Genomic DNA, 24,185 nt, shown 5'->3' on the forward strand with positions numbered 1-24,185 from the left:
AGATTCTTAATAATCTTCCAAAGCTTGTTGCACTTGGCAACCTTTTGTGCCACAGTGTCCAGCATTGTTATTTCCATCTCTTCATAGAGAACCTTTAGACCTGTATGACATGTTTTTATTCTGTGAGCAGTTTTCTAAAGATACCAAGTCCTACATACTTCCCATTACACAAAACCATTTAAAACTACAGCATCTCTTAGAGATTAGTTTAGTTTCCAAGAAGTAAGTTTGTGTTGTGATAGCTATTTCTGCTCTCAGGCTGTGTTGGCAGCAAAGAGATTTGCACTGTGTGCAGCACACGAGATAACATGTGACTGTCCTTAGTGACCTGCACAGGCTGGCAGATACTCTCAGACTTTGCTATGTAACTGCTGAAAGTGTCTGTTAATCTATGCTTAGTCTGATCAACGAATTTAGCATTTCAATCCTATGACTGTCATCGCTTTTATAATTGTCACACTCACAGTGGTAAGGTTTTATTTAAAGGAACAAGCGGACCCAAAGGAACTAGAGATACTTTCTTTCTATATTTATATTAGGGCCACAAGGCGATGCAGTGGTTAGTACTGCCATTTCACAGCCAGAAGGTCCTGGATTTGAATCCAGCCTTGAGCCTTTCTGTGAGGAGTTTGCATGTTCTCCCCGTGTCTGGGTTGTCTCCAGGTATTCTGGCTTTGTCCTACAATCCAAAGTAATGCATGGGGTTATCTAAACCGGCTAAAGGTATTAATGTGGATTTAAATATTTGTCTGTCTCTATGTGTTAGCCTTGTGACAGATTGGGATAGTGATCATTGGGTTACAAAAAAAATCAGATAAAAAATCCCTGCAGTCAGTCACCAGCCAGTGGTTTTTTGTGGTCCCTCACAGTTGTTGACATATTTTTTTCCCTTCTGTGACTGGGACCTAAATGGGATGCTTATTTGAGACAATCTGTCAGGTTTTCTGTTGCATCATTTAAGGTTTTTTTAAAGGCTTTATACAGATTTTCCTTTTTCACATATGCAATACGCTTTTGCTGCTGAGAATACGAATAAACAGACTTCAGTATGAATGAAGTGCAGCTGAACAAATACATAATGTAGTTCAATCATATTATTTATTCTTATAATCATATTTGATTTCTTTAATATGACATGGATGAGGCAGAGTGATAAAATAGATATTGGTGTTGCATTTATCTTGTGTGATTCTTTGGTTTTGAAGATAGAAGCAGCGTTCAAAAACTGTGGGTGTATAATGGATGCAAGTGGGTGACAATGATAATTAATCTTTTGGTCTACACTGACATGATGGCATTGCACAGCTGCTGTAGATTCATGATGTGTTTGAACTTCACCAGGTTATCTCGACCATGTGTACATGAAAGAATGGTGAATGAACTGGTACTTTTACAGCACATTTTAAGTCAGGTAAGCAATCAAAGCACCTTCTACTACAAGTTTAATTCACCCAATCACTCATATATTCATACAGAACTTTGTGACTTTTATGTCTTTGAAAAGCACTATATAAATAAACCTTACTTACTTGAGCCACAGCTGACCCATACATTGATGCATCCAGTGGCTGGTTGGATATCTGCATTATCAAGCAGTACTTAATATAGAGGCCGGTAAGTGTATATCACTTTTTCAAAATTTAAGTTCTTTTTGCTTCTGAGACCAATAAAAACGTTTTAGCTGACAAGGTCAGCAGATGACTAATGCATTCATTACAACTCAATGTTACCCAGATGAATTCTGGGGTATAATGCTTGTTTAATGCTTAATAAAATCTGTTGGCCACATACAGAGAAACCCCCCTGGCCTGAGCAATGTGTGCATTCTTTTGAAGTCGAGGGTCTAATGATAGAAAGATAAAACTTGCATCAGGAAGGTCATATGCAGCATAATCTTCCAATAATGGCATATAAGGACAATGACTAAAGAATTTTGATTGTGCTTTACAATGACAGCAACCCAGCAAACTTACAGTAATCCTCCTGAGGATTATGATAATGTTGACATTATTATCCATGAGTTCAATAAAGTCCATAAAGTGGATTGAAGAGCAGATAAAAAACAAGGTTGAGTGGTAGGTGTTACAAGAAAAGGTGCTTTAACTGAAAACGTACCTAACAAATCTTTAATCTAAAACAGGGAGCTAGCAATGACCTGATAAAGACAGAGGGAGAAGAAAAGGCTAAATACAGATTAACACAAAGTCAGTGATAGAGAGAATGAGAACCCTGACTAAAACCAATCCAGTTCTTCATCTGTTTCTTACTATATGGAATAAATTGTACTTATTGGTGGCTGAATGGCACCACAAGCTCTGGAGGCAACAAACACAGCCCAAGCAGAGCCCAACTGAAAAACCAAAACTGTCTGGCCACCCAGTGCTGGGAAGCAGCTGAAGTCAGCTGTCTCTCCAGACTGCCTGCTGGGAAAATACAGTTTTTCTCCTGGAAACAGATGAGAATCAAAGTTGGCATAGATGACAAATGAGAATTTGGAAATGAGAGGGAGTGTGCGGATTGACAGATTTAAAAATGGGAGAGGAGAAGGAAGGAGGCTAGATAGAGGGGAAGCAAAAGAGAAAATAGGGTTATGCTAATTTGAATGGATGGGGAGATTAAATAGAGGCATATCAGGTCATGTGCCTTCTAGAGACAGGGCCCTAATCCCCTTCTCCTGCTTCTTGCAGCTCTACTTCGCAAACATACAGTACAAATGCACACACTCGCACATATTCACATACACAAGATGACGTAAAAAGACTGGTGCACTGTGCAGAGCATTTTAGATGACAGTCGTGAAAATGGAGTAAGACATCTGGAACTGCAGGGAAAAGAAGAAAGAGTGAAGAAACAACATGTGTAAAATATTTTATTTTACTTTTTTCTTCTGTTACCAATGCACGCTGTTGGTCCTTCTGGAATATTTACTTTGAGCAAACTTCACATGTGATAAGGATTTATTTTATTTTTTATTTTTTGCAAAGTCAAGGCTTGTAATCAAACACATATTTACCTTTAAACCTGAATTAGACATCAAAAATACACGCCGAGAGACAGAGAATCAGTAAGCATATGGAAGATAGAGTATCATAAGTAGAGTGAAAAAGTACTTCCTTAAGCAAATATTAAAATATGATGCTCCAAAATAGATATCAGCAAGAATCCTGCCATGACATGACAGCAAAGGACATCAACTTTGTCTAATAATAATTATTTGGCAACCAAGTGTTTTCAGTGGCTAATAAATGTAGCAAAAATATGCATACAAATGTGGACATTCAGTTGTACATACTTATCTGATGCTCAGCTGATGATATTTGCAAAGCAAGAAATACATAAAAAGCACAGATGAGTTCTGTGACATGTAAAAGGGCAACAAAATCTTAATCATCAGGAAATGATTACATATACCTATGCAGTATCAAAATGTATGCACGAAGGTCATAACCTCACTCTGTTCATTTCTAGAGCCGATACTAGCTCACACACACAGTTACGCAGAGGAGCCCTTGAGAGTCCTTATCAGCTTTTTCATGCATTTAAGATAAGATAATATGCTCTTCAATTTACATAATTTCCTGCTCCAAAATAACACAACATTGTAGCAGAAATTGACAAAGGCAGGCTCTGTCAGTATGCTGTTAAACTGCTCAAGGCCAGCTATGATTATTTCAGACAACTGCCACTAAAAAAACTGGGACATGGTGTACAAACATCATCTGCCTCAGATAGAATATTTTGGTGAAGATAGATAAATAGGTAGAAAATGTTGTATAAAAATATTTCATTGTATATATTTTTAAATGTGCACATAAATAAAACTAGACAGGGCAGCATCACAGCGTGATATGTTTCCTCTATGCTCATTGTCAAAGTGTTTAGTTTTCAGTACAGTATCTAAATATTAATGAATCATTAGCAGTCGGTGCCACTGCTTTGTTCTGAGTCCTTTCTATAATTAGCTTGTTTTTATGGAATACATTACACGCTGTATACAGGTTGTTGCAACAAACACAAACGACCTTGCATGATAAGAGAAGTTCTATTATTGGAATGAAAAGAACTTGTCAACTATAAAACCAGACAGTTTCACATGTAAGGCTGATAATAAGTGACAGACACACACACATAGAGGCAGGCAAGAGAGGGGAGGAGCTGTCCTTGGTGCTGAATCAGCCACCTGTGCTTTGCTGCTGGTGCTCTTTGTGAACTGTCTACGCATATAGTATTGTATTGTTTTAAAATATACTCTTATTTTCTTCTTGTTCATTTCAAATTTTTGTAATTAGACTTTGATTTTAAATACATAAGATAAAATCTATAAAATCAAATACTTGTACATATTTATGAGAAATAACTTGGTATAAGAATAGTATGCAAGTACAAGATAAATCAGTCCTGGGTATGCATCAGATAATTTGCTGATTTGTATCCATACGCATGTGCAGACACCTGCTCAAAAAATTTAGAAGTGCAAACCTTTTATAAACATGGTTGTATTTGCCTCCATACCTCCATTATATTTAGTGTCCCTTTAGCTTTAACCATTGTTCTTGTGGTGTACAAATAAACATAGTATTGCATGAAATTCAGCCTTATTGCCTTTCATTTTTCATCAACCCCTGCATATTGCCCCAGTAGTCAATGCAGTCTTGCTTCCAGGAAACTGAATGAGATCATATTGTACGCAACCGTTTTCAGCGGGGGAAGAAGTTTAATTTCACTAATGAAGTAATAATATTACATTTGCAGGCTTGCTACCAATATCCTGTGCATCAGGAGAAGTGTATTAGCATCGCACAGCACTTAAACATCAACAACATAGTCATGCTATTTTTATATGCGATATATTGGAATTTTCTACCTGGTGCAATATTGTGGAGGTAATCTACTGTTTGCTGGAGCAAATTTAAACAAGTCAAAGTTGACAAAGTTTAATTCCAAATAATATAACCACTTTTTATAAACACAGTTAGCTAAGAAATCTTTCACTGAAGTAAAATAAGCTGTCGAAACACATCATTACAATGTTGAGCGACCATTCGAGACATTTACACCATTTTATTGGCCCTTACTCTCCACTGTAGGCAAAAGCGTAACAACAACATAGACGCTGAATATCTAAATATGATGCTTATAAGGAGAATTCAACAGCTCTCACCTGAATCTCGTACTGCCCCTTCATCATCATCATTTTCCAGCCTATAGAATCCAGCTCCTCTGCTGCTTTTGGCGTAGTTTCGTTGGTCTCGACCAATCAGGACGAGCGGAGCACTTGTGACGGTGAAATCAAAGTTGTTGTAGGAGCGCGTGTGCGAGTGAGCGAGCGGAGAAAAACTGGCCGGTGTGAGAGAGAGGAGAGAGGCAGCGGAGGGAAGTGGACAAACCGGCTGGCTGCAGCTGTTGGATATTTTTCCCACCGCGTCTTCAGAGCGAAAAAAAGGACAGAGACAGCTTTAAAGCGTATTCCTAGATGGCTGCTGTCGACAAGTTAGCAGCCAGAATTGGTCCAGGGTCGCTGCACGAGAGACCGTAGGGATGCTTGCACCTCTGCATGCGTAGTTTCCAGATTCCTCTGTCGCTGTGGACTTGCCAGTTTGGTTGAGTTTTCCTGAGGAAGGAAGATTTTTTTTAAACAGAAAATGACAGAAATAAGCGAAAAGGAGAACGAACCTCAAAACCGGGACCTTCACCGACCACAGGCTACTGTGCCTAGTCAACAAGAATCAAAGGTAACGGAACACACCTGTGTAAAAACTGCAGAATTTTTTTAAAAAGCAATAATCTCTTACTGATAGAGGAATGTTTTTATATCCTTTTCTTTACTGTTTTATTTAGCGGTCTTTCAGTTTAAAAGAAATGATCTTTAATATGTAAATTGGGACTAAGTGCGAGTATTTACTTTCCCACGAGGCTAATTCTGTGGCGGCTTGCATAACAACCCTAACCCGCTTTAATTCAGGTAATTAGCTTGGCCTCAGAGTTGGAGAGCAGAGATTACACAGAGGGGTGTAAGCTTTGTCTGGTATGTGTGCACAAAATATCAAAAGCTGCAAGTAAACAAAGAAGAAAGGTCCTTATTGCTTGTTTAGCTTAGGTCAGAGAAGGATGTCCACAGTCGTTTTGTGTACATGCTGTAAATATTAGAAGTACAGTGTCCCAGAAGAGGAGTCCTCCCTGCTGCCAAACATGGAATCCAGTCGCCCTTTTATAACGCCTCGTGTCTAGTTAAATGGATGTGCCAACACTTCTTCTGTGCTTTATCTGCTAATGTTGGCAGTTATTTGATTAAGTACATTAATTTAGGCATTGGCAGTTTGCAGACATATGCGATTACTAGACGTACAGTGCATTAGTTATCACTAATGTACACATGGAGGCTGGGAAGAGAGACCGCAGCAGCCAGCTTTAATAATCTGCAAATAGAATTAAACAAGTCTCCCCTTGAAGTAGGTTTAATTTTGGTTCCACTCATTTGTGCTCCAGTTCTTTCACTTAAATCTATGCCCTGAGAATACCTGAACAAGGTTTGGATGCTAATGCTTGTTTTCAGGGACCCTGCTTGTTTTGAGGTTAAATTGATGAGTCCAATATCCTTGGCTAAATTCAGAACCATTGTCATTGCCATTACTACTGCTCCTGCGATTAGCCTTATTTTAATCTTGTAATATGAGTTCATTGTAGTTCATTCTGACATAGTGTTTTGGTTTTCAGCCTTGTATACTGCCATCTTGGCTAAACTTCCAACCTCAGTAGGATTTTCCCAAATAAGTGGGAAAAAAAGTGAAAATAGAAAATTTAAGGTCAGCTTTTTATGGCAAATGGCCTTTCGGATGCAACCCTGAAGTCTTGTGTGTCCTCCAGGGTAGTAATAATAATAATAATAATAATATTAATAATAATAATGGTAATAATAATAATAATAGTAGTAGTAGTAACTAAGAACAACTACATTTTTTTTTAAAAAAGGACATGGAAAACCCTCTTTAAAATAGGACCAAATGATCTGGAAAACAGAGTGGTGCTCACATCAAGGCATCGAAAGCATGGAGGAGACAAACATCTGATGACATGAAGACTCTAGTGACACTTAAAGTACAGGGTGGGCCATTTATATGGATACACCGTAATAACATGGGAATGGTTGGTGATATTAAAGTCCTGTTTGTGGCACATTAGTATATGTGAGGGGGCAAACTCCTCAACATGGGTGGTGACCATGGTGGCCATTTAGAAGTCGGCCATCTTGGATACAACTTTTGTTGTTTCAATAGGAAGAGGGCCATGTGACACATCAAACTTATTGGTAATGTCACAAGAAAAACAATGGTGTGCTTGGTTTCAATGTAACTTTATTCTTTCATGAGTTATTTACAAGTTTCTGACCACTTATAAAATGTGTTCAATGTGCTGCCTATTGTGTTGGATTGTCAATGCAACCCTCTTCTCCCACTCTTCACACACTGATAACAACACCGCAGGAGAAATGCCAGCACAGGCATCCAGTATCCGTAGTTTCAGGTGCTGCACATCTCGTATCTTCACACCATAGACAATTGCCTTCAGATGACCACAAAGATAAAAGTCTAAGGGGGTCAGATTGGGAGACCTTGGGGGCCAATTAACTGGCCCACGATGACCAATCCACTTTCCAGGAAACTGTTCATCTAGGAATGCTCGGACCTGGCACACATAATGTGGTGGTGCACCATCTTGCTGGAAAAACTCAGGGAACGTGCCAGCTTCAGTGCATAAAGAGGGAAACACATCATCATGTAGCAATTTCAAATATCCAGTGGTCTTGAGGTTTCCATTGATGAAGAATGGACCCACTATCGTTGTACCCCATATACCACACCAAACCATCACTTTTGTTGTTCCAACAGTCTTGGAGGGATCCATCCAATGTGGGTTAGTGTCAGACCAATAGTGGTGGTTTTGTTTGTTAACTTCACCAGCATAAAAGTTTGCCTCATCACCAACATAAAAGTTTGCCTCATCACTGAACAAAATCTTCTGCGTGAACTGAGGGTCCTGTTACAATTTTTGTTTTGCCCATTCTGCAAATTCTGTGCGCCGATCTGGGTCATCCTCGCTGAGATGCTGCAGTAGCTGGAGTTTGTAAGGGTGCCATTTGTGAGTAGCTAATATCCGCCAAAGGGATGTTCGACTAATGCCACTCTCCAGTGACATGCGGCGAGTGCTACGCTGTGGGCTCTTGCTGAATGAAGCTAGGACAGCCACTGATGTTTCTTCATTAGTGACAGACTAGTTGGCAAATCCAACTCTAAACCAGTTTCACGAAACTTAGCAAGCAGTTTGCTAACTGTAGCATGGGAGATCTGTGGTCTCGTAGGGTGTCTTGCATTGAAATCTGCTGCAGTGACCCGGTTACTGCGTTCACCAGATATCAACACAATTTCAATCCGCTCCTCACGTGTTAACCTCTTCGACATGGCCCACCCTGTATTATGGAACAACTTTATTACGCACATCTATTTACTAGGGGTGCAACAATACACAAAATTCACGGTTTGGTTCGGTTCGGTTCGATACTTTGGTGTCACGGTTCGATATTTTTTCGATACAAAAAAAATGTTCATGCCTTTTTAATTTGTCATTTATTAAAATTATAAATATATATTTTAACTCAAAAGTACAGTTTTTAAATTTAATGTTGCTGAAACAACAAAGTAATAAAATAAATAAATCTATCTGATCGAGAAATCACTCATGTTTGGAAAAGAGAGTTTATTACAGAGAAATGGCTCTTTCCAAAATAAAAGCTATACTATACGCTTCTTCTGGGCTATATTCTCAGCAGCATATTAAACATATCAGGTCCCCATAAGGAGAATCATGTGCTAACGGCTGTCTAAATGAGTCGGGTAAAGTTTGTAGCATGCATGCTTGTTGTTTTTGTCTGCTTCCACTTGTCTTTGCACTAGGATGATGTCGGCGCAAATGTGCAGTCATATTCGTTGTGTTCCCACTAGTGCTGTCAGCGTTAATCTCGTTGAAATGACATTAATGCCACAACACGGCAAATCTCCGTTAACGAGCTACCGCGGATCACCCCGTACGTGGGGCTGGATGGCCAACATGTTAACGAGCAAACTGCGCTAACGCACTAGTTCCCACCCATGTAATTGAGCATTGCGTGGCACATCCAACATACTGTTTTACTTTTGTCCATGACGCGCTTACCTTCAGGGTCATACTTCACATGAAGACCAAAATAGTTCCAAACGCCAGATCTGAATGAGGGTGGGGGAGGTTCAATTTGCCACGCTGCAACGAGAGCTTAACTTCTGTCTCGCTAGCTTGCCCTGCGGTCAGTGAATCTGCGTTCGACTACTCCGCCTAGGCTGCACTGTCGAGCGCAGGTCCACTGAGCTCTCAACACAGACAGCATCGTCAGAAGAAAAGTTGATCAAATAAATTAAAAATATTGTATTGTTCGATACATATGCGTACCGAACCGAAAGCACTGTATCGAATGGTTCAATATCGATACGAGTATTGTTGCACCCCTACTATTTACACATCAAGGCATCTGCCATTTTCCATTTTTCACTAACTAGACTTCAACCAAATTTGCTCTGACTAGTATTTCTTAAACTTTTGCCCTGGAGTGCTAATGTATACTTACCTACAACATTTAAATCTAGTTTATGGTCTCTGCACTGGTAATGTCACACCAAACGTGACATTACTACAGCACCGTATCCATATATGCTGGTGCTTGAGGCACTGGACTTGCTGCAGTCTTAAAATGAAGGTGTTACCATTCAGAAGAAAGCTCTGCACCAGCTCTGGTGCAGGAGTAAAAGTTGGGAGGCAAGTTTTCCCTAGAAATTCTTTTTAAGTTGTATACAGGGTAACAACAGCGAGCATAAACTAGGTGTCATGCTTCTGCCTGCCTTGCTCTGCAGTTTTGTCACCCAAGTTGTGTCGTTGTGAGGTGTAGTTACATTTTTTTTCATGTAAGGTGAAGTGGAGGGTTTCAGAAGAGTTTGTTGTGTTTGCTTGTGTTGTACCTCTGGTTTAGATTTAACAGAGGGTTGTTGCCTGCTTTGTAACTCCGAAGTTTTATTTTATTTTTAAATGGACTTGCCAATCTGTTTTTCTCCGAATTGAATCAGAGTAAATTTCCAGTGACTAAACCAGCTTAAATCCCTCACCAACATGGATCTAAATCTCCAACAACAGCTTTAACTGCAGCAAATATCACAATAACAAATCACATTATACTCGTCTTTTGTTGGTCATCACCACAGGGACCTGAAACAGGCCTGGCAGGAAGGGCTCTTTGTTGTTGTTACTTGACTACAGACGGCACAATGGATGGTGGGCAGTGAGGTGTGGCGTGAATTTATGAGACAATCAGCTAGCATATGTTTGCTGTGTCCTGCTAGTGGCTGGGTCATAATTCATGCGAATACTTGTCCAGACAAAACAGAAATGGGAGGAAACAATCCTCTGAGCTACGTCAGCCATGTCGCCCCGTTGTTTGCAAAACCAGCTGCTGGCACCGTGACCTATTCCCATCTCACAGAAGAATAAGGAAGAGGAAAGGGGAGGGGAAAGATTAAATATGTGTTACAACTGGGGTCTCTTTAAGAGTGATCTACTTGAGAGTATCTCTAGAGATTTACATGCTTTTTTTCTTCTGTTACTCTGAATATTTTTACTTAAATCTTTTAATTTCATAACAGTTTCTTCCTTCTGCTCTCGCCCTGTTTCCCCCGTTCTGACTTCTAACAACCAATCTTTGTATTATTTCTCATCTCATTAGCAGCTCTCCCTTATGTCTCACTCATTTTCTCCTCTCTCGCTCTCTCTCTCCTCACTGTCCCTCAGCTCTCAGAGTATTTATTGCACCGCTAAGTGGGCCCACTGGCTTTCTTGAGTGCTTCTAATAGAGCTAGTGACAGAGAATGAGTAGTTATTCCACCTCCTCCACCTACGGGCAAGGTGATTGCTCCAAAAATATTATTATTCCTCTCTACTCACTTGGAGCACATGTTGTACAAGTTTATTCAGTATTGTATTTGCTTTTGCTTTTGCCTTGTTGTGTCATGTAAATGCACTTTACATTAAGCTTAGTTTAAAATTAAGACTAAAAACAGGGAACTCGACATCCTGGCGCTGTCCAGAAGCAGCAAAATCAATCCTTCTAGCACCTCTAGGAAGACCAACAACTCAACAATTATGGCACACAACAGTCTCATCGCAGCATGAGTTGTTAAAAACTGTAGTTTATCATGTCTGTAAGGTTGCACGTAGTTATAAGGCTCCAGGCTTTTTTGCCAACCTCTGTATAAAAGGCACCTTTAAGGTTTTCCACTCCTGTTTTTTAGCATCACAGATTCTGGAAGCAGCTGAATTTAACAACCAATTTAGTAACCTTTTAACAAAAGTACGCTAGCAATTTGCTCCATATTTAGTTATTGTTCTCATTCTATAGCACATTTGATCATGCACACACAGGTATGGAGAGGTCCAAAAGCTGAAGTCCATCCCAGCTAGTTATCATCTCAAACATAATACTCCCGAGGAACTAAAGACCCAGTCGATTACTTTACATTTGGGTGTTAATGTCTTCCCAATAACAGGAAAATCCTTAATGTTAGCATATAGCTCATAATCTAAAATTCTAATCTGATTATTATCTGATATTCCCATGTAGTATCATTATGTAGTGTTGGCTTTGGCCCATCAGCTGACCCGTCCATTCATCCATCCATGGTGGCCATAGCTCAGTAGGTAGAGCAGGTTGTCTATTAATTGGAAGGTTGGTTGACTGGCTGTTCTAGTCTGCATGCCAAAGTATTCTTGTGCAAGATGCTGACCCTCAAGTTGCTCTGCAATGTGTTCATTGGAGTGTGAATGTGTGACTGTTAAATAGAAGGTGCATAGGAAGAAAAAAGCTGCTTGTATGAATGGGTGAATGAGGCATGTTGTATAAAGCGCTTTGTGCTCAAGTAGAATAGAAACGTGCTCTATAAGCACCAGTCCATTATTGTTATGACTGCTTATTACCTCTTATTTGCATCCGGGTTACTGGGGCAGCAGTTTAAGCAGAGATGTCCAGACCTCCCTCTCCTTGGACACTTCCTCTAGATTTCTGGGGAAGCACTGAGGTCTTCCAACACTAGCTGAAAAATAATTTCCCCGGCTTGTTCTAGGACTGCCCCAGGACCCCTCCCTGTAGGACATGCTGAAAATGCCTCAGGACATACTTAGGAGGCATTCAGTTGGCTCCTTTCAATGTGGAGTAGTGGCTCTATTCTGAGCTGTAATGAACTCCTCACCCTTTCTTAGCCCAGAATACCCTACAGAGGAAGCTTGATTCTGCGATTGTAACCATGATCTTTCAGTGTCTTCCCTCTGCTTGTGACCATTAAATGTTAAATACCTAACTATAAACCATAAATTATAAATGCCAGTTGAATATGTAATGATTTACACAAAGTGGGTGTCGTGCAGTATTGTGCATCTGCAGATGAGACTTATTATTATTAAAACACTTGACCCCTGTTTCAATCCAGGGGGTCAGTGTTGACATTGTGGAGGACTATAAATACCTTGGAGTACACATTGACAATAAACTGGACTGGGCTAAAAACACCACAGCACTTTACAGGAAGGGCCAGAGTCGTCTCTATTTTTTGAGGCGACTGAGGTCCTTCAACATCTGCCAGAAAATGCTCAAGATTTTCTATGAGTCTGTTGTGGCCAGTGCGATCCTCTATGCTGTTGCATGCTGGGGGAGCAGGCTGAGGGTCGCAGATGCCAACAGACTTAATAAACTAATCCGTAAGGCCAGTAATGTTGTGGGGATGGAGCTGGACTCCCTCAAGGTGGTGTCGGAGAGGCGGATGCTGTCCAAGATAAAGACAATGTTGGATAACACCTCCCACCCACTCCATGACATGCTGGTCAGTCACAGGAGCTCGTTCAGTGAGAGACTGAGATTACCGAAAAGCACCACTGAACGACACAGGAAATCTTTCCTGCCTGTGGCCATCTCCCTGTACAACGCATCCACTTAACACACTGGTTACTGCTACAACTACACGTTTCTTTTCCAGCTATTTATTAAAGAGTGACTTATGTATATATATATATATGTATATATTGTACTATTCTTAGTTAGCGTATTGTCTGTCTTGTCTTAATGTTGGTTTATGTTGGTTTATAATGGAGCACTGTAACAAAAAAATAATTCCCCCCAGGGATCAATAAAGTATTCTGATTCTGATTCTGATTCTGATTATCATTATTATCATTATTATCATTATTATTATTATATTAACTTCGTGCAGACTTCTGTCACTCTTTGTAGTTTTTTCTTTTTTGCACTTTTTACTGGACTTTTTGGATGTGTGTGTGTGTGTGTGGGGGGGGCTTAAAATATCACAGGAGAGAAAAACGGTGTCACAAGTACAATATGAAAAAAAAAGAATGTATTTTTTTAATATCAGAGCATGTAAACCTATTGCTGTAGAAAAATAAAATTTAAAACATGTAACTGTTCATAATATGGGTTCTTTAAAACACCACTTTTGTTAAGTAGTGGATAAAATGAGAGCTGTGCTCAGAATCAGCTGCTACATAAAGTTTAATATTCACATTAGACTTTGCATGTAAATGCTGACAGTGCTAGGTGCCCCGGTCCATAGGGAGTTACACAGACCACCAAATTTTCAGCCAACACAGAAGACATTTTTATGGAGGTAAAGTTATAGCGCAATTTCTGTCTGACTTTGCCCTTCAGTCACTTCTCAGAGCTCTCCTCCTTCTGCTGTTCCTCTCACTAACTTGCTTATCAGCTTTTTTTCCTCCTCTTTAACTAATTAATTCTTTGCTCTCCTCTTAGAATATCACTTTCCTTTCTCTTTCATAATTACTCTGGGCAATTTAAATAAACTTGTAGTTGAAGTTCATCTGTATATCTTTCTCTTTTAGCGTTTCCTGTGCCATAGCTCCCTATTTCTGTACATGGTGACTTTTTCCAAAGTTCAGAGAGGGTAGATAGATAGTTATGGGTGGTTGGAAGGATTACGATGAATTGGGGACTGGATTTCAAGCCGGAGTTAGCAGAATTGACTGAACAAGAGGAAAAGCAAAAAAGAGAAGCATGACAGTGATCATCATATTATCAATAGCCAGAATTTAGATGGTTAAACTAAACTATAGGTTGCACTTATTTTTGATCAAGACTTTCTTTAAAGTGTTCATTAGAAACATGAATTTTAAGATTAGCAATATTTCCACTTCATGAAACAAACCACACATAAATGCACTGCAGCAAATTGGATAATGATGATCTTCTTCAATAACATTTTGTATAACTAAACTCCTTTTAATGAGCACTCAGTTCATACAGCCTGATTATACTGTGTAGATGATGTTTCTGGACAAAGTGTATTCCGTCTCCTTGTGTTTGTTTCAGCTGCATTGCTGCTGGAACTATCATTCAATTAAAAGTGAGTGAATGATGCATCTTCCTCCTGACAGTATGTGATGTGTTGTTTTTCATCTGTAAGATAGATGGATTTGTCCTTCTGACCTTTGAAAATAACTAGAGAGAAGCTTGCAGGGAAGGCAGATAAATGGTTGGGAGACACAGATATTTACAACAGCAGGATTCTCCACAAACTGCAAACTAATAAAACAACTTCTCATTCTTTACAGCCTCACTGTTGTACTTATGTATCTTACATTGTTTTGATTGATGATGAAGTCAGTAAATTACTGTCCTTGATTGAGTTCAGAAATGCTGCTGATTCAGCAGAGTCCCGTGTACAATGTCAGGGTGGAGCCAGCGAGGAATAAGCTGGGACTTTGTTTAGTACTGACCTTAGGTTATTGCTTTAGGGATAGGGAACTTCTAGGTTATTTTCTCTTTTCAAATATAAAGCTGTTAATGTAATGAGATGGAAGAATTGAAAGTTCATAATGAATAGTTTTCATCTTCAGCTCTAAATGGCAGACTTGCCTTGACCAAATGTGGGGACAAAAAGTACATGTGTGATGTAAAATAAGATGAATTTATAACAATTACTTATCCTTAAGTTGCTTGTGTTGCTTGGCAACTATGATGTAACTTAGTCATCTACCGAAGAGGGTACTTCTAGTACTGCATTGACATTAAATTAATAAAAATACAGCCTTGACTTTTTCTCCAAGACTGAGACAAGTTTATCAGGGTAGGACGTTTCTCTTTCCATGTACAACCCCAATTCCAATAAAGTTGATGCTGTGTAAACAAAAACAGAATTCAATGATTTGCAAATCCCATAAACTTGCATTTGGTCAAATTAGAACATATGAAATTTATCAAAGGCTTAAACTTTGAAATTTCACTATTTCATGCCAAACAGTTTGACTCAGTTTAAATTTGATGCAGCAGCATACCTTAGGACATAGTTAGGACAGGGGCAACACAAGGCTGCAAATATGGTGGCCCTGAGAGGTCAAGTGCACTGCACCCTAAGAAAATGCCAACAAATAGAAAAATACCGCAAAGGCACACATAGCACAATCCAAGTTGAATAAAACACAACAGAAGTAGAAAATATCAAAACCTCACAAAATATATGGAAGTAATTTAGGGGAAATGATGTGTTGATAAGAAGTGGAGGCCTCGTTGGTGTTCAGCAATCCACACAAAACTGGATCTTGGAGATTCTGGAGCAACTTTTAAAGCAAGTGGGCAATAATTTGTTGACAGGTGTATATGCAGCTATTTTGGCTGCAACCCCAAAATTATAATGACTAGATCCTGATGGGCTCTTCCTTTCTTGATCCTTGTTATGAATATTGATCTTGTACAACAAGCTAATGGAACAGGACTGTAGAGGCTTCAAAACTTGACTTTGAATCCTTTAAGATTTCTTTAGCATTAAAGCAATCCAGCGCTAGTTGTCAATACTTCCACATGTACACAGAAAAAAAACTTTTAATGGTTCATTCAGCTTCTTTATCTTCCAGTAGCTTATGTTGCTATCACAGTATAACTTGGTTTACCACATTCAGATGAACCTGTCAGTCACAGAGGTTGTGTGTGCACTGAATCTGACAAATCACTTTAGGGCCCCTTCTTTCTTTGGACTTTGCCCTCCTAAACTGTCAAAAGTCTGAGTAATTTGTGTAAACAGAATTCAGCTTTCAAAGCAGAGCTGCCTGCGAGAGCACGAATCTGCTACAGCGTTAACCAAGCAGAAGCTCTCACCAGCGTGATGGCTATTTTGTGTGCTTGGGCTGCTGAGTTCTACATGTGCAGAACTTAACTACGTAAGTGGCGACGAAAACCTGTACCCGTGTAATTAAATTATTTGCTCATGATTACATTTAATCTTACGTGGGACTTTTGACACGATATAACTCCACAGTCTGCAAAGAAGATGAACAGAAATGTAGAAAATACAGGTTTTCCAAGATCCCATCAGCCTTACTTTCCATCTAGCTGGTTTAAAAAGGCTGAATAATAGCAGAGAGGTGGTTAGACTGCATATTAATTATTGCTTTAACCAATTAGTTCTTCTTGTGGTTACTGCTTATTTAATTAACTAATTGTGCATATGCCCACCTACAATGGTGGCTTAGTGTTAAGAGGCTTATGTTTGGCCTTTTTTTTTTGCACATAAATACTGTCACATGCGATGTACCTCAGTGAAATGATAGGAAAGTATTGGAGAAAAATAATGAACATATAATTAGTAAAGAAAACTGCGTGACTTCATTGTCAGAAATGGTGTAATTTTAAAATGAAGCATCTTTTGGAAACCTGTGCTTTGGATTTCACAAATGTCAAGAAAAGTGCAGTTTTGTATTGACGTTACATCAAAGTAACACCTTGCGATAAGTGTTTTTCCTTAGCATTGTGTGAACATCAAAGAGCTATTGTGATTGTCACCTCATACTAACTACAAAGCTGCTTGTGCAGTTAAGCCCTTTAAATGGCTGGATTTGGAGATGCAAGCTGCTTTTGCTGCACAGTTTGGCAGACAGGCTTGTGGGCTCGTGGAGTCTGCTTGCATGGATTGCTAAAACATAGGACTTCAAACAATAGCCAGATATTTTGAAGCCACACACAGAGCTGTGAATGTCACGAAAATGAAAAGACGGGAGAATTTGCCTTGAGTCTGGCCTATTTCTAATCTTTACTGTCTTATTTCTTATTGGTTGATGGACACAGCCAAATGCCTAATATAGTCAAAATAATTTTAATAATGTCTGGAAAATTTATAAGCCCTCCAATTTTAACAACTTTCTTTTCTTTGTCATGATTTCCTCTTTTTTTGTGGATGTGTGAGTGTGTGTCTTTCTCCAATTTTGGCAGGTCAGCTACATAACCCTTTTACTACCACTTATAGGGTGATAATGCAGATCAGGGCAGATTACTTATCGGATTATAACCACTCTTTTAAAAAAACAAAATAATTACTAGGATCAAACAGGTTTGATCTGTAAGCTTATTATAAAGGTCATTTTAGGGAGCTTTAAATTTATCTGCGTCTGACTCAAAATTATATCATGATTCTTCAAGAGAATTTGTAATACTATTTCTGACATTATAGCTAAAAAATAATGAGCTTTTAGTTGATGCTTGCTCGCAGCAGCATTTATAAATGTAAGTAAATGAAGGGAATTTTCCATCCTCCTTTTTCAGTGAGATTCTGTCACTGATGACACGCTCCCTAATTAGAAGTGTGAATCTACCCAAACAAGGTGCCAGCACCAGCATTATAGTGCAATAGTAGTGACACAGCATGAGTCAAATGTAAGCACAAAAGTCACCTATGTTGTGTTTTCCTTGGGTATTTTAACTGAAAGTATGAAATGACTTCTTCATGCTTTAATTTAACAACGACTAATGTAAATTAATCTTTCAGTTCTACAGGAGCTGAACAATATTATCACATAATAAAACTGAAAACTATTTTCTACCTGGGATGTTGCATCTTGGGTTGAGTTTTTTAAACCAGCTGCATACAGCTCTGCTTTTCCATCATGCAGCTGCATCAGTCACTTCCATTCATCGTTTGTTCTTCCTGTCATGTGGAGTGTAACTGCTCTAGCAATGCTCAGTGGAGTCATTTGGTTACTTTTGGGTGGCACGTCATCGGCTGCTAGTATCTCCTCTTCATAGTCTGGCTATGCTTGTTTTATGATTGTTGTTGTTGATGTTTTTGTTTTATTTTTTCCAATTTTAGCAGGTACTAAAGGTACAAAATCATTATTGGAAGCTGACATGCCGATCTTGCTCTTAGACATTTCCAACCTTTTCCGGTTGTGTGCACTAGCGAATGTAAGCAATGATAGCAATTATCTTGCAAGATGACACTAAAAATAAAAAATCTATACTGTTACTACTGTGTCATGGTACTGCCATAATACATACATTTTGTGATGCATCACACTGAACTGTGAAAGGTGGGAAACTTTAAGGTCCCATGGCAGGCAGGTTGAAGATTGCAGCCCTGGTATAAATGTGAATGTGTGAGGGGAAGTGAGGGTCTCCATTGATGTCAAAAGGAGTCAGGTAGGGAGAAATAAGCAGGACACAGGCAGTAATTTATGACACATTGAGATAAAAGTAAATGCTGTTTCATCTGAATAGGACTATTGATTATAAACAATGGGCATCAACAACAAAACCGACAATTTTACCTCTCGGGGTGTTTTTTGAATAAAGTGACAGAACTTTAAGCGAAGGCTCCTTACACATATACACATGGAAAAACTAAAGTTTGGACTTGTTTGGGAAGTTTGTTCTAATCAATGTGACCTGTGCTGCGGTTTGTTCTGGGAGGCATTTCCATTTGCACAAAAGGTTGTTTGAGTAGATGCATTTTTCCCTAATAAGGGCCAACTAATGGAGTGCCTAATGAGGTCACCTTTAATTCACATCTCAGGTCACTGCAAGAGCGCCAAACATCAGACCCCACTGTGTTTTATGAGACTTTGAGAATCACAAGCAGGCAGAGATCTCCTGAGAACAACACTGCAGTGGGCTTGAGATGCGCAAAGGCTACAAGACACTACAACTGTCCTCGTTTGTACAGACAGAAACGATACCAGACCACATTAAACAAGCATTTCTACATAAATAAAATGGTGTGCAGTTATAAAGTGTGACTACTGAAAAATTTATGTTTGTCAAGATAACAAGAAGACTAAAGACCGGGGAATGAATTGCTTATCATAATGTAATTGAGCTACTTGGGGTTCAGTCATTCGTCAGCTCTTAGCGCTTTAATCTTATTGGCCCAAACTGAAGAGAAAGAAGAATTTAATAACCAAACCAGGCTCATAAACCTGATCTAATAAATGCCCATGGATATATTTACGACCAAATCACATAGTTTTATGTATTTGCACCCAGTTCACACTGGGACAGCTTCTTGTCAGAGGAGACCAGCCAGATTTAAGGCAGCTAAAACTGAATGGGCGGATGTACTGAAATGCTTACAAATAATTAAATTTTTAAATTTATTTCATCTACTTTCTTAGTAAAATAAAATATCAGCTTTATACATGCTAGATGACCTGGGGCATATTATGTAATCTGCCGCCAGCTGCTGGTTCAGTTGAATAATCTGTTACTAGAAGGTTTTTACAAACAAATGATGACACCCAGCAGGGATTTTGTCTTCAAAAAAAGCTATCAAAGTTATTTTGAGGCATTACATATACCTAGCTTAAATTTCAATGTCAATAAAAACTGTTTTAAAAACTGTCATATAATGTATCCCAATCATTTCAGATTTTAAAAAAGTGCATAAAAGTTCTGCTTGTTTTCTGCGAAATAAGAATTTAAGAGCCTTTTTCCCCCTTTATTAATAATTATGCTGCCGTCTTCATTGGTGCGTGAGTAATAAATACATTTAACTTTATATTTGACTAAATATTCACTTGATGCTGTGTTGTTGGGGTAATTAGCTGACAGTCATAGACTTTGCCGGTGCATCAGGATTGGAGGACAAGCTTATAGACAGATGCAGATGCTCTCTGTAACAATAAAAACGGAATTTAAGCTAACATCTTACCTACCAGTCTTCCCAGATGAATAGATGTGCCCCCAAAAATGTAAGTAAAGTATAAAAAGAAAAAGAAAAATCAGACACCGCCTCAGTGTGTGTGCAAATGCAATATAAGGTCAGCAAGTGCAAACAGCTTCATACAGAACAATAAAATTGTGAAACTGTTTGCAGCTGATGCAGAAAAAGTCGAGGAATAAGATTTAAAGTTGCATTTAATTATTTATTTATAGCACTCATCATCTAGGAAATGCAGAGACTTTAAATGCTGAAAAATGTCTTAGTGTTTTTCACAAACTTTAGACGCTCTTACACTCTGAACAAAGGTTCAGAGGATATTCCAGGAATGGCGCTATTTTCCAGAGAACTTACTGGTCAGTAGGTAGTAATTTCATACCTGTTGATCTGTAATCTAGAATCAATAGATAATGTGTCAAAAACATTTTTAGTCTTTTGCCAGTAAGTTAAAGCTTATCTCAATTTTGATAAACCTTTCTCTCTGAAGTTGATTGGTGTCAGATTTGTTAATAATTCGTCAATATTTAGGACCACGGTCATAAAATTCACATTAAAATACCATGTTTTTGTAAGGAACCAAGATAAATGATTTCTGATTTTTTTTTTTCACCTTTGTGACCTTTAACCTGCACAATGAAACTGACAAAACAAAAATAAATGTAACTAATATCCTGTAACTAATAGGTAATTTCAGAATTAACCCAACCTAAACAGTAGTCAGTACACACCTGTCATCGGTTAAAGTGACTCTGTTTAAAGTTAAATGAATTCCAGTTGTTCTAGTTGGACTTTATGACATTTATTTAGCTGCATCTTACAATTTCAAATGGATCTCACGTTTAAAAGGTATCAGTGAGGAGGAGGGTACAAAAGAAGTTTAGATAAAGTCTTTTAAAGTTACTGTGATCCAGGGAATCAGGTGATGGCTACTTTTTGAAAAGAATCAGGAGACTCTTTTCCGTTATTGTGCCAGATTTCAGTTTTTTACCGTAAGGTATAGCAGAGGAAGAAAAGCATTGCATAAGAAAAGGTCGAAATATTGTTCCTTTTCTGCTCAGCCCCACAAAAAGCGCAGGAGCATCAACTCCATCTTGGTGGCAGCAGGATGACTTTACCTCACACAGGCATCTTGTCTGAACGCCCACACCTCCCTTCTTAATAATTAATTTATCCAAGTATTCCCTACAACAGCCTATTTATAGAAGGCTTCACCAAACATCTCTGTGCTCATTTTCAAAGTGCAGCTGAAATACAAGGCAGAGTCTAGGTGGTGGTGCAATATTTTCTTCTCTTAACATGTTCTTTCCTCCATTTCTTGCTTCTGTTTCACTAATTCTTTCAGTTTCTTTGACTACACACATAGTTTACATGTGTTCTTTCACAGACCGCAGCCTGTTCTAATACACTCCATCATAAATGCTGTGATGAAGTAATTGCTGTCAGCTGTGTAGTGTGATAGCTTTCCAGTTCTGTGATCTAAAAATAGACTTTTCACCACCTTACGGAGAGTAATTACAGAGAGTAACTGTAATTAATAGGATATTGCTTTTGAATTGTTCTTTCAGAGGGTTGTTATAAGATGTATAAAATCTGTAAAACAGCAGCTGTTCTAACATTATTCAATAATAGATAACAAGAGTTATAAAGGAGATCATGAGGATAGTGGTGCATATCCAGCAGAATGCACTGCAGACCCCTAATTTCAGAGGGTCAGGCAGCTGTAATTTTTTTAAATTACTTGATGTATAGATACATTCATTAAATAATTATTTATACTAATTTAATCAGTCTTTTTGTCAGCATGCTTGAATATTCACAGAGCATGATCAATGCCCCCTGACATGTATTATAAAGTCAGCAGAGCTTAAATCAGACTGAACCCAGTGTGCATCTCAGGTAATGATTGTTCACACTGTGTGGCTGTGATGCATAAATGCACACTGCCCATGTGCATGTGGACTGAATATTTATGGACCAGCACTGACCTGGTCCTTGAAAGTCAGTTTGATATATTCGAGTTTGTGGAGAACCAAATATTAAATGCATATGTGATTAGTGTGCTGGTTTCACAGCCTCCACTCTTCAGATGGCTTTTGACAAGATTTTATAACCTTGCTGCCAAAATGCGATTAGTGAGGTCAGCCCCTGATGTTTGACAATAGGGTCATACCTTGATGGGATTTAAGTCAGGCCAGTAAAATTTCTCTTCAGCAAACTGGAAAAAATGTTTTGTTATGGGCTTTGCTTAAACCCCGAGGACACTGAAGCAGGAGAAAGTATTCCTCAAACCGTTGCTGTATGCCATAGTGTTTACATTTCCCTTAGCCGCAAGTGTAAATTTGTTGTATTTGTAATGATTTGACTTGTTATTTCAATGAAATACATGTTTGAGGTAGGGCTGGGCTATATCATACCGGTCACGGTAATACCGGTGTAATGTTGGGCAACGATAAGAAAATGAAATACCGCGATAGAATATGGGTAAAACGCGCATGCGCAGTGCCTTTGTTTACATACGCACATGGCGGCGACGCAGAATGAGAAGAGAGAAAGCGGATCGTTAAATGAAACTGATGAACCAGAATTGGTTTGTAAAAATGCTGCAACTTCAGTGGTGTGGAACTGGTTTGGCTTTCATCTTTCAGATACACAACAAAGCACTATTTTTGGTAGCGCATGCTAGCGGGCCGTCGTTATTACTTTTTTTGAAAATACGGCACAAAAATCAATCCTTTGATTTTTCTGAAAATCGACAGTGCCCCTTATAATCCCGTGTGTCTTATGTATGAATTCTGGTTGTCTTTACTGACCTCGAAATGATTTTATGTGGTACACGGCGCTCGACAATCTGTCAAATGTTTTAGTACGACTTTGCTAAGCTACGAACACGCACCGCTGGATGGATTGTCGGAGCATTACGGCTGTCGTAGGCAGGCGCCTCGCGGAGTGATACGTACTGTGCTTCAACATAATATTACCGTATTGTGTGTGTATAAACTCTTTTTAAGTTTTGTGGATATTATACATGGTTATGCTGAGGATATGTCGGCCAATTTCCACTGGAAATGCCTTTTGGTTAAACTGTCAGCAAGGATTTTGCATTTGCACTGTTAAATTTTTATATAACTTTAATGCACATACAAAAACAGCTGCTTGTTTAAGTGAAAATACATTGATGGGTTTTGGGTTTTTTTTTGCACCAATAAAGTTGAGGAGTTGTAAAGTATTTTGTCTAGTGTCAATTATATCGTCAGTTATATCGTTATCGCAAATTTTGAAATGTATATCATGATAAATATTTTTGGTCATATCGCCCTGCTCTAGTTTGAGGGACTTATAAGTAGCTTGTTTCATGTGAAAGAAGAGAAGGATTAAATCTTGAGTGTCTGTTTTAATCATGTGCAATCAAAAAAATGCAGAAAATGGATGTGTTGACAACTAGATCAGCAAATGTGGAACATGCTGTCTTTATCATTTCTTAGATAAAAGATAATCACATTTTTTTCAGGCCACATAATGTATTGCCATTTTTTAGATGTGAAATTGATAAGACAATGGAATTCAAATTTGGGTGAACAACATTATGATTTTTCTTTTTTTTTTATTCAGGCAGATCTATAACCAGACTCTTGTCAATATGCTGTTGTAATTTGGAGTACTAATGCCCAGATTTCATGATTATTCAACCATGTAAAGCTACGTACCAGATATTTTTGGCAGTCAACTAGCTATTCTTTCACTTTTTAAAATTGGCTCTGAATCCCAGCTTCTGTCTGTTTTCATTTAATCTCTTTAAAAGCTTGGGGAGATAAATAAAGCCATTGATTATCGGACATGTGTTGTCTAGTTTGTGCTCGAAGAAGTTGTTCCTTTTCCTTGGATGTGAAGCAAAGACAGGCATTCACTACAAAGAAGATTAACAAAGTCAGACAAGTTAAAAATCTAATAGAGAGGAACATCCATTACTGAATGGGCCACCAGTCATGCCAAGAAAAGGCCATTAAGGAAAGCATGGACTCAGCTCCTTGTAGAAAACATTTGCGAGAGGAGCTCACTAATGGGTCAACAGAGAGGACTGTTTTCATCACTCAAACTAATTGGCATCTGTGAATC

General features: G+C 38.6%; 1 protein-coding gene across 1 annotated transcript in view; it reads left to right on the forward strand.

Moving 5' to 3' along the window:
- Window positions 1-5,302: 5,302 nt before the first annotated feature.
- Window positions 5,303-24,185, forward strand: part of LOC146381522 (SH3 and cysteine-rich domain-containing protein 2-like) — a 36,270-nt gene continuing 17,387 nt past the window's right edge. Inside the window, exon 1 of the mRNA XM_084937620.1 lies at window positions 5,303-5,732. Coding sequence (XP_084793746.1) covers window positions 5,643-5,732 — 90 coding nt within the window. The 5' untranslated portion in view covers window positions 5,303-5,642. The remainder of the gene's footprint in view (window positions 5,733-24,185) is intronic.

The sequence above is a fragment of the Perissodus microlepis genome, chromosome 8, assembly GCF_051167445.1.
Source record: "Perissodus microlepis isolate ML-2025 ecotype Zambia chromosome 8, ASM5116744v1, whole genome shotgun sequence".
Lineage (NCBI taxonomy): Eukaryota > Metazoa > Chordata > Actinopteri > Cichliformes > Cichlidae > Perissodus > Perissodus microlepis.